Source organism: Macrobrachium nipponense, chromosome 11 (assembly GCF_015104395.2).
Source record: "Macrobrachium nipponense isolate FS-2020 chromosome 11, ASM1510439v2, whole genome shotgun sequence".
NCBI lineage: Eukaryota > Metazoa > Arthropoda > Malacostraca > Decapoda > Palaemonidae > Macrobrachium > Macrobrachium nipponense.
The window spans coordinates 84294772-84307495 of record NC_061087.1 but is presented as its reverse complement, the minus strand read 5'-3'; the positions used below and the strand labels follow the sequence as shown (position 1 = coordinate 84307495).

The window sequence follows — 12724 nt, the reverse complement described above, 5'->3', positions numbered from 1 at the left end:
TCTATCAGTTTAAATGAAGCCCAGATCGAGACCAGGCGTCGGACCGTTCATTACAGAAAAACGAATCTCAGAGTGAAACTACGCTAATGAGATCCAATACCTGTAACAGCTACAAAGACGTCAATAATAAACATAGCAACATGGTGAAAATTTTCAAGACTAGAGAAAGAGAGAGAGAGAGAGAGAGAGAGAGAGAGAGAGAGAGAGAGAGAGAGAGAGTCTGTCGTTGGGGTTAACACTAGTAATTATCTGAAAGTGAGATACGTAGTATACGACAGCTATTGCCTGTCAAAAGCAGAACTATTGAAAACTATGCATATTCCGAGTTCAGCTACACGGGAATGAAACACTGCAAATATGATGCCTGAATATATATTATATATATATTTATATATATATATATATATATATCTATATATGTATATATATATATATATATATATATATATATATATATATATATATATATATATATATATATACAATATATACATATATACTATAATCGCGTACGCAAGTATTAAATACAAAATAAATTCTCCAACAACTCACTTTTATTCCTAACACTTTACAGATCCGCGAACACCGTCCAAACTTTCTACCTCCAAGAACATCATATCTATAACGATATCCTACAATATTTTCGTGGGGAATCACGTGGAACTATTTTCTACAAGACTTTCCAAGAAATCGCTCGGGTGGGCGAGAGCAAACTTTCACACTTATAAATATTCATGACAGTCGAAACCAAGATCCACAGTAGTGGGGGAGATATCTCGTGGGAGAACAGAATGAAGTTTCTGGACCATAACAGGCATCAATAAATTAGGCTGATGTAGAGAAATGGGGCGTGAAATCTGACAATTTTGGACCCTAATAGGTATCAATAAATCAGCCTGCTGTAGAGAAACAAGGTCTGAAATTTGGTTAAGATCAATTGACTATACATACAGGTTAATAGTTTGAGATACTGAACTCGAAAATCTGACACTATTCCGAAAATTGGTCAGAACTTTGACAAAAACTCTGAACGAGAAACTGGCAAGAACACTGAATCTTCAGTCCAGCAGTTGATCTGGATTAAAATTAAATTCTCCTGTAATTCCTCTGAAAAGCACATAAACAAAAACACTTCAGCACTTTATTAATAATGAATATGTGATAAAATTGTAAACTTTCATTATCCGTGAATACCCATACGAGTCTAGAGTATGTTATGTAAAATATAATTTCACATCACTGGTCATACAGTTCTTGTTTCAAAAACATACCCGGCAATGTTTAATAGACATTCATAAGTCGCAGCTTAGGGTACGCATTCTTGAACCTAATTTGGACACCTTAACATAGAATCTAGGACACAGACACAGGTTCAACATTTCTCTGTATCTTGCCTTTAGTCACGTGCCTCTGGGAGCGAAAAAAGTTCTGAGTTAGTGAATATCACTCAAGCAATTGGCTCCTATTGGCTTCAAGTGGTCCATCATCATAAAATTCCACGAAAAGATCCGGCTCTATTATAATACAGAACTAAATTTGATCTTAGTAAGGAGAAGCGATCCGTTTATTCAGTGTGTTCAGAAGAATTGGAAATAACAGAACTGTTTATTCTTCGAGGAACCACAAATTGTATATAATATATATAATATAATATCTATATATATATATATATATATATATATGTGTGGGTATGTTGTGTGTGTGTATGTGTGTGTGTGTATACTATATATATTATATATATATATATATATATATATATATATATATATTATATTACTCATGCATACATACTATAGTAGATTCACATTAACCGTGTATCCGATGTCTAGGCTAGTCCCTTACGACGCTCCTGATTGGCTGTTGATAAGCCAATCACAGGGCTGGAAACACTCAGTCTCTCTAGTGTGTTCACACAGGGAGGATGTATATTCCAACTTTCAGGAGAGGTGGAACATAAATCCTGGTTGTGTGAACTCTGTCGAGAGACAGAGTTTCCAGCCCAGTGACTGGCTTATCAACAGCCAATCAGGAGCGTCGTAAGGGACTGGCCTAGGCGTCAAAGGCACGGTTGATGTGAATTTGCTATAGCGGTGTCAGTGGTCATGAAAGGGCATGGGTCTAACAACTTCATCCCTAAAGCTTTTGCTAAAATAAAAAAAACTAAATTAAAAAAACACTATAATATTCTGCCTACCTTCTGGCATCGCACCATCCCCAGAAGCGGAAAAACATAGGGTTAAAATTCTATATGCATCTCCCACTCACATTATCATACCTGAAGGCTTCGCTAAAGAAAAAAAATATTCTAGATAAAAACGTAAATAACGTATTACACTCCCTCCACTCAAGACTTATACGTATCTTACCACTTAGGAGAGGCGGCTGCTCCTCCAAGTATATATATATAGCCAGCAGATAAACAGACAAACAAGCTTCAGGCATAATTGGTTATGTGACTGAACACGACAAATAGCAAGAGCTATTCAGTCTATATCTGTAAATAAACTAACTATCTTAGGGTTCATGAACAAATACCTTGATACATACATACATAACATACATACATCACACCCACACACACACACACACACACACTACACACTCACACATATATATATATATATATAAATATGATATCTATATATATAGTAATATATATATATATATATATTATACTATATATTATCTTACCCATATTATATATATATATATAATCTATATATTATATATATATATATATATATTATATATATATATACTATATATATATATATATATATATTATAGTATATATATATATATATATATATATATATTATATATATATATATATATATATATATATATATATATATATATATATTCTATATATATACTATATATATAATTTTATATATATATAATATATATGTTATATAAAAATATATATATTTTATATATATATAATATATATATATATTATATATAGTTATAATACAAAAAATAATATAATTATTATAAAGATAAATTATACTGTATATATAAACACATTGTCTTGCAATAAGTAAATTATACAGATATATAAGTTGTCGAGTCCAAAAAAAAATTATCCTGAAATCCACAAAATAAACTACAAAAAAACAAAGCCGTCTCCCTATCCTCTACGCATAGTGCTAATAACCCTACTAATCTCTCACTTTGCCCCTTGCAAAAAATAACAGCTGCCTGAATGAGAGAATAAAGAGTTCTCCCTCCTCTCGCTTTTCCTCACACGTGAGGGATCAAAGTGCATGATCCTCCTCCCCTGCAGTCCCGTCTCCTCCTGAGGAGACATTCTTCGATGCGTTCTAAGGACACGTCCCCATTTAAGTGAACTGCCTTTCACCTATAGCTCTCTCTCTCTCTCACTTCATTCTCTAAGTCTATGTGATAACGTTAAACTGAAATTCTCTATCTCTCTCTCTCTCTCTCTAGTCTAACGTCCGTTTCTAAGGGTATGAGATACCATTAATCTGAAATTCTCTCTCTCTCTCACCTATAGCTCTCTCTCTCTCTCTCTCTCTTAGTCTAACTTCATTCTCCATCTCCAAGTCTATCAGATACCATTAATCTGAAATTCTCTCTCTCGTCTAACTTCATTCTCCATCTCTAAGTCTATAAGATACCATTACTCTAAAATTCTCTCTCTATCTATAGTTCTCTCTCTCTCTAGTCTAACTTCATTCTCTATCTCTCAGTCTATGAGATACCATTAATCTAAAATTCTCTCTCTCTCTCGTTTAACTTAATTCTCCAAGTCTATGAGATACCATTAATGTGAAATTCTCTCTTTCACCTAACTTCATTCTCTTTGAGATATCGTTAAACTGATACACAAACACACACACACACACTCTCTCTCTCTCTCTAGCAGCAGTGTGGAAGAGTTCAAAAGAAAGCTAGACGAGATTATTAGAACACTGAATGAATTTTAAAACCTGCCCCTAGAGATGAATTATCTCATGATGTCTCCTCGGATGGACTAATAAGCCTCTGAGACATCCTAACCCTTGTAACTCACTCACTCACTCTCTCTCAAAACCGCATTCCATATTAGACTGAAATAGAGAAACACTCAAGAGATCTCCGGCGGCGTTTTTATCTTGAGACGCGATAAAATAATCCCAAGTACCCTTTCTTATCTGTTTTTAATGTCCCAGGTGTACGTTCTCACGTGTGATAGGGTTGTCTAGTTACCGTAGATGGCCCCTACGTATTTAAGTTCAATCATGTATGTACGTAAAAGCTATATAAATTCATATTCGAGTAAATTTTCAATGTCTACTTTTAATATTCATCAGTACACATACACACGCAAAGTGCATGAATGCCCCAACATCTGTGTTTGCATCAGAACAGTAAGAATTCAGTCGCTTCGATCCAGATTTCCTTAAAATCCTTCCACGGCACTCGTACAGCGAAGTGATGTATCTAGCGTGCACACAAAAAGTAATATCTTGCTAGGCTGTTTTCTTCCTCCAATAAACCCATATCAGTTTCAAGTGTTTGTAACTTACGACGTGCGTGTTGCAACATGACATGCAACACTTTAAAATCTTACTGAGTAAGCAAACTGTTCATGTATCACAAAGCGAATGCATTTAAATTGAGAAAATTGTGTATTAAATCACTCCTACTTGTGATTTGCGTGAATTTACGAATAATCACATAAATCATGCACATAAATGGGGTGGGGCGGGCTTTAAATAGCTTTTCATATCACTGAACATACAAGCACAGAGTCCATTGATTTCGGATCTTACACTTTATGTAGTGTTCGCACAGCATTGAGGGTTGCAACAAAAGTATAGCTGTTCTCTATTGCAATATGAGAAGAGAGAGAGAGAGAGAGAGAGAGAGACTCACTGGATCTGAGAGCAAGACAAGTTACCAGTCTTAAGATTAGGATCAACTCTCCTGACTAATCTTGACTGATAATGACAGATGATGATCGAAACGTCGGTGCTATTTGCTAGTGACTTTCCTCGGCGCCCTCTGGAGCTTTCTCCTCTTTCACCTTCGTTGACATTTCCCTCGGCCACTCGCTTTGAAAAACATCGCTATTTGCATGACACTCAACAATAAAAAACGTGAATAAATAAATGAAAAGTAAAGAAGTGTACGGGTAAATGCTGAAGCCTTTCACAAAATGTCCCTTTTCAAAATACGTGAGCGTTTCCATTTTGCACGTAAAGGAAGCCCACAAACTTTCACAGAGTGCAGAGACTGAATAGAATTTTGCTTTGCAACCAATAAAACAACCTTGAAACTACGTCATGCTGCATTCCTAGTGAAAGGAATTTCATTTAAAAGCAACAACATTTTTAATTCTGAAGGACCACATCAACTCACGGACATCTTGTCAACACATGAAATTGCATTTAAAATCATTCGTTGTGATATCTAAAATAACTCGTTCCGTAAACAACCTAATTCCTTGGAGTAAACATTCAATCGTTTGGTTTTATGTACAACCCTCCAGAGGGACGATTCCCTCTCTGGCGGGCCCATGTACGGTTTCTAAAGAAGTTGCTTCTTATATTTTATAACAATTGTCTTAAAGTGTTTTCTCATCAGTATCGTAGCTCCTGCAGAATATTAGTGTCTTTATTCCTTTTTAAAATTTGGTTTCTTCTTGTATGATCTTCACCTCAGGCGGCATTTTGTTGTATAGTCTTAGTGCGCATTGCTCTAATGCTCTCTCGCCTGACAATTATGTTTTAGGTTCAAATAACCTATATGCTTCACTTGCATGTCCGATCACAATTTTCATTTCAGGTCTACAGAAACTTTAGCAGTTTCTTAAATATGTTGGTTCCCCATATTTTAGTGCTTCAAAGACTGTAAGAAGTACTCTGTACTTCTCGCAATTTTCTTAGTAGATAGTTAAGAAGACCGTAGTAGTATATAACGTTGCAGTAGTGAAGCATCGAAAGTATTTGGCTACAAATTGCTGTATTCAGAGCATCTTCCTTTAAATATTTTCTGATAAATGCAATGTTCCTAATATGATAGTTAGAGGTCTTTTACAATATGCAATATATGATTTTTCATATATTGTGCTACAATGTTTATGGATGACGAGCCCATATTTATTCTTCTGAAGTGTTCACATTTTCGTTGTGTGCTATCAGATCCAAATAACATACACTATAGTTTTTTCATTGAATTATAGTTTCTTCGCGAACATCCAAATTTTTATTCTTTCATTATTGCATCTATTTTACTAATGGCATCTTCTACCGTTTCAAAGGAAAATAGAACTGAGTATCATCAGCATACAGTGTATAACTAAACTTGTGCTTGTTTAGAAGTCTATATAATTCACTTGTGTAAATTGAACTAAATTCTGAAGAACTAAATCTTAACGTAAACACATTTTTCTGGTATTCCTTCCCAACATTTTCTTTATAAGATAATGCCGTAAGGTCGATATCATGATGATTTTCCTTGAAATAATTTACTACCAAGGCTTGTTTATCCGCTTCCCGGAAGTTGTTTCAAAGGTGTAAAAAAAAAAAAATTGATAAACAAATCTCGTCCTTCGTAAACAAACATCTCTCCCCAAATGAAGCCTCAAGTCATGTGGCCTCCAGACGAGAACCAGGATACTTTGGGGGTTAGTTTCAATATTGATATTAAGCTCCACCCAACGACTTTTTTAATTGCGTTGTTAACAGATCCTTCCTAGAGACGTTTAGTAAATGAGATCTTGTGTTAAGTATCATTTGTTTATTCAGTTCAAAAGTAGTTTACTTGGGCAATAACTCTGTCATCCTTTAAAGGCTGCTTGTAAAATATCCTCGTTCACTTGAAAATGTTACTTGCAAAATATTTTAATACTTTTAAAAATGTTTGACATACCTATTAACACCTTTTCATTGCGTACATTGTTTTACACTCCAAAGAATAGTTAAACATTAACTACTATAATTAAACTCCGCAGTGGAAATGCATAATCCTTTTCAAATAATTACACAATACTTTCGTAACCACCGGGAGTCTCAATTCAAATATATAAAACTTAATTTCGCAATGGATGACTCACAATTCAAATTCATACACAATTCAGTTTCGTATAACGGTCGAGTCTAAAAACTGCTCGTGACACCAAACGACCACAGCCTCTTTTCACAGGTCATTTAGCAGCTACTTGAAAAGACCAGACCTGCATTTAGTTAACGCTTGTTAAGACAATTGAGAAATACTGCTGAGCGTCCGTGACGCACTCAATGCCAAGAAAAGGTCAAAGACATCTGTTATCTAACTAAGAGCCACCTGTCAAGGGCAGTTTTGCACAATGAACAATGTTTATTGTTTGGTCTTTTCGTCTCTGCAGAGGACCACAAGCTATTCTTGTTCAGAACTGTGATTCCAAACTATGTTTTATATTTTCGAACGTCGCAGTTAATTGTAGGCTTATTTCGGGGATTGAACTTACTGGTCAAAATTGAAGTCACCTCTAATTCTACATGTTTAGTCAATATTTTCAAGGAGTATCTCGTGCAATATAACTTCTTAGGGTTCCCCTTGCCTAGTTGAGCAACAGGCCGAGTGTCGTTTTAACATATCAGAAAGTCTTATTTTTACAATTATTTGAAAAAGTCTTATTTGTAATGATAAACAGGTACTTCAAATGCTACGAAGTCCAACAAGGAGCTGTCAGATTCTAAAACTTTCTTTATGCTTGTTAACCAGACCAATAGATGATTCTGATGTTCCTTGCAGAGCAAGTTTGAAAGCCAACGGCCAAGGCCAACAACAGAACAGGTATCCAGAACGGAGAAAGTCAAAAGATAAAGGAAGCATCTTCCTCTTCTCCTACAAATTTGTGTCAAGTCTGATGGTTGACACAGTTGGTCGAATGAAATATTCCCAGGAAAAATTTGGAGAAGCTATCCGAAAATGTCACAGCAAAATATGCACTGCCAATCCCATTTTCATTGGCACTTGCTTCTTATCCCTTGCCGTGCTCTATTGGAAGCGACAGGCTGCCTGCCATGGGCGACAGCTGGCTGAAGACACCAAAGCTCGTAGGTCAGAGGTTACCAAGTTTCTCCCAGTGACTCAGAGAGAGAGAGAGAGAGAGAGAGAGAGAGAGAGAGATACACATCACTCGCAGTCATCTGAAAAATCCACGACTTATAATCCAAGTGGATACAGTTCAGACACGTCTGGCGAGAGAGAGAGAGAGAGAGAGAGAGAGAGAGAGAGAGAGAGAGAGAGAGAGAGAATTATAAATCAAACATTTAGTATACTTAACAATCACAAAAGGCAAAACGTGACCTTCAACCAAACGCTGGAAACAGAATTTGTATTCCACCCCAGATGCCAGAGACTACATGCAATGTTTGTATGGTCTTCATGCCATGATTCAGATGACAAAGCACAACACAGCGTCTAAGCCAAGGAGAGGAACGTGATGATGAAGCGAAAACGTTCATCCCCACAAGAATGATTCATCGCTCTGAGTTTCACGACGTCCAAAATTCGAGTCTAGTGTCGATTTACCACCATCCATGATCAATATCAGTGGTCGTAAACTAAAACAGATTGTCAAGAAAATCTGACACGGAATTGACTTTCACCGCTCTACTTCCATTTCTAAATTCGTCTCACGCGAATTTAGAATATAAATTGAGGGCGGTTTCCGAGGGCACAACCTAGCCTGAAAATTACCGTCCCAAAAATATGCAGATATGATCACTGTACTATTCCTATTAAAAGAATGAGTGCTTCACGCTATGTACTGCCATCGATGTTAACTGTACATTACCCATGCAGTATCTGAACTACATCACTTCCATTTCGGGTTCACCTCAATTGAATTATGGGCCTAAATTAGCAATGCCGAGTCCATAAAGGTCAACACTGCTCTCGGTATACTATATTTCAATCTGGTTGCAGCGGCACCAGGCAGACCCGACTATAAAAGTACAACGCAACCTTTGCTGATCACACGAGTCAGGTCAGGGTAAACAAGAGCTTATCCAAACATGGGTTTCGGGGCTGATATACGTAGTCTCGTGCGTGGTCTAACTACATGAATTATTCGAATAATGAATCTAGTCGCTATTTGTCCCAGAATCGCATTACTTATGACAAATCTTCAGGCATAAGTGTAGAAAACCTTATACATGTATCACAGCTGAACTGAAAACCCATACATTGAGGGGAACTGAAGTCGTGAAAGCATGTCAAACTTTAAAAATCAAATATCGTACGACAAGAATACTTGATAAAAAGACATGCAAAGTTGATACATTGCCAATCTGAGGAAATAATTAAAATTATCTATCTGCCTGACCTGTATCTTCAAGAAAAATAACAGCGTTTGAATTTCGAAAATATAGGATCGTAAAGTGGGCGTAAAATATAATAAAACAAAATGAAACTGAATTCACTTCTTGTAAAACGATTACTGTCTTCAGTGGCCAATCCTTTTCCTGAGAGAGAGAGAGAGAGAGAGAGAGAGAGAGAGAGAGAGAGAGAGAGAGAGAGACTCAAAGCTAATTGTCCTCACAAAGACTTCCAATTGTTGGACTATATGCAATGATTTGAATTTTGCTGTAATAAACTGGCAAATGAAAATCCACGTAGTTAAAAGGAAGTGTGAAAAATCAAATGCCATAACTATTGGCCTAAAAATCCATTTGAGGCATGATAGGTTTAGGAACGGTGCCAGTTTTATTTTTACAAAGAAGTGAAAAATTCCTACGTGACCTTTTATTTTTAGTTATTTGGAGGCATTTTAATTGACATATAACTTTCAAGAACAAAGCCTAACTCCCTGCCAAGGTAAACGTGAAGTTCTAATACCTAGCCACTTTTTAAGTGGCTAGGTTTTAGAAAAACGTTTTAAAAAATCAAATAAAAACTTGACACTGATTGCAAAAAGTAAAACTGGAGAAAAACGTGCAAGGAAATAAATAACCTTTTTAACAAAAATGTTACCTGGTCAATTACGTGTCACATCCAATGACCTTTCTTTCTCCCTGCACTATTTCTATATTTTCAAGTACCAAGTAAGTGTCCAGTTAACTCGACCACTAAGCAACAACTCACAATATGGAGTTCTGATAGACCAAACCAGACATCTTCCTCTGGATCTGTAGGATCACCGGGGAACATCGTACAATGGAACGCGTATAACAATTATCATTTATACAAGCTATGGAAAAAAAGGTTGTCTAGACAACAGCCCGAAATCTGAATTATATTATTTTGTCCCAGAAGTTGCCTATGTTGGGGGTAAATTAAGGTGTGAGCTAGCGTTGTTGAAGTACTCTAATCTCCAATGCTTACCCGAGCTTACTCCGGTTGATATCCCAGGTGAATGAAGGGCAGCCGTAGGGATAACGCCCCCCCCCCCCCCCCCCACTGTAATAGATTCACATCAATCGTGCATCTGATGTCTAGGCCAGTCCCTTACGACGCTCCTGATTGGCCGTCAGGAGCGTTGTAAGGGACTAGCCTAGACATCAGACGCACGATTGATGTGAATCTACTATAGTACTTGCAACACACCCAGACATAATATGGCCTGAAACCACCCAAGTAAACATGAATGGCATAAGTATAGTTACTGGATGTGTTCCGGTCGTTTTCACAGGGAGGTGGTGCACAATAACGGTCTTTCCAAGGTGGGTATAACCTCTAACCAAACAAATTCGGCCACGCCAAGAGTAAAACGAGAGTACACTCAAAAGTTAACGAATTTAAATTGTTAAATTGAAGAGGGTGAAAGTGTGGAGCGTTACAAAATACTCAATGAAAGGATGGAATTAAACTAGACTCATGAGACGTTGACGAAGGAGATGAAATATGTTTCTTAAGGCCACAAGAAAGTGTATTTATAGAACGGTACGTATTACACATACAGGAGCGTGATATATATATATATATATATATCTATATAATATATATATATATGTATATGTTATATATGTGTATATATATGTATATGTAATATATATATGTATATATATACATGTATATATATACATGTATATGTATGTGTATGTATGTATATATATATATGACATATATATATATGTATATCTATATATATATATATATATATATATATATATAGTATATATATCTATATATATATATATATATATATATAAGCTCGCCTGTGTGAGCGCGCGCATCGGTGTAAAAACATATATACACTGCCTTTATTAATTATTATTAATGAGCTGTTATACAGCAAGCCCACTGGGACATGTTCAATATAATGTAATCTATCAACCCAATTTAAGCCTACATACCTGGAAAGACTGCTATAGTAACGTGATACCACGTCGATAGGCCTAGGTAATATTCGAGGGCCTTGGGAACAGTGACGCTATGAACAGGTCTACAACAAAAAGGAGAACTGGAGATCTCTACAAAACTCATTAAAATTCTCTGCATCTCTGCAAGGTCACGATGTAATAACAATTAATGGAAGTCCACTGTATTACACAACACAAGCTATAAATTATGAATCACAGTAGTTCGGCTTTGACTTAAAAAAACACAGCACGTCCCTTACCGAATCTTGACTCGCAGTATTTGAACAACAAACTACATAACCCAAGGGTTGGTTAAACCGAGGTCAACACACGGTAATATGACCCTATTAAACTAGATAATTCCATTGCGGTTTTCTTTCAATTCAATCTTATTGCTAAAATTATATACGAGAAATTAAAAATCGCAAATTCCAACTCAATTATTTCTATTACTAACAAAATATTGTAACCCAGTTCTTCGAAACTAGGCTTTAAGTTGTACACCCTTGTTGTACACTTTGGACATCGCATTGTCTTCGATCTCATATGATGTAAAATACCGCCTAAGACCTTCACTAAATCAGAGAGAGAAAAAAAAAAAGTTAAAACCAGCAATCAAAACTTTAAACGTAACACGAACGAATGGGCCTAGAAGTTTGCTTTAGTAAGCGAACAAAAATCCTAAAGTTGTTGCCACGATCTATGACTCTCATCACCTAATACGTTCGCTTGACTTCATTGCAAAGTAGATAAAAAATAAAATAGTAATAGTCCTGGGCAAATGACTACTTTATAAAATACTTATCGCAAACTGAGCCTGATGCGAAACGGCTACATCAAGGAACACAACCACCACGTGATGATTTTATGACTATGTTGTTAACCTTTAATGCAAAGGTTAGTCTTCCCTTTTTATCACTATGCACGGAAGAGAATCACATTTAGTCGGTAACACAACAATGAAAATGCAATGGATATCTCTTCTTCAACTGGAATTAGATTATTTGTCCTTAAGAATTGGCAGTAAATTTTTTCACATTCTTCCTTATCTACCCAGAGCCATATACCACATTCGGTTCTTTTCAACCAACAACTATTTACGAAAACCAAACGACGATTCAACAGCAGCTTAGTAATTATACCACTAAATATCAGCAATCAAACCCGGTGTGCTTTAATGCAATAATAACAATTAGATTCATACCTCCAAAACCACTTTAAAAATATCACCTTCCTTATGACAACACTTACCTTAGAGACATCAAATAAGGTAACCAGCTTCTCATCAGGCATGTTGACGGTTTCCTCTTTTTACCTGGGTCCAGGGAAGAAATGAAAGTACGGAATGGACGAGGCTGTCAAGGACACGCACTCCCTCCTGGCTTGGGTATAGTAAGCTAGCCGATGGCTATCTCTCGGTGGCG

General features: G+C 36.1%; 1 protein-coding gene across 1 annotated transcript in view; it reads right to left on the bottom strand.

Moving 5' to 3' along the window:
• Window positions 1–12724, bottom strand: part of LOC135206692 (EF-hand domain-containing protein D2 homolog) — a 60323-nt gene that overhangs the window by 47083 nt on the left and 516 nt on the right. The window contains exon 1 of the mRNA XM_064238118.1: window positions 12552–12724. This exon is cut by the window's right edge and continues 516 nt beyond it. Coding sequence (XP_064094188.1) covers window positions 12552–12593 — 42 coding nt within the window. The 5' untranslated portion in view covers window positions 12594–12724. The remainder of the gene's footprint in view (window positions 1–12551) is intronic.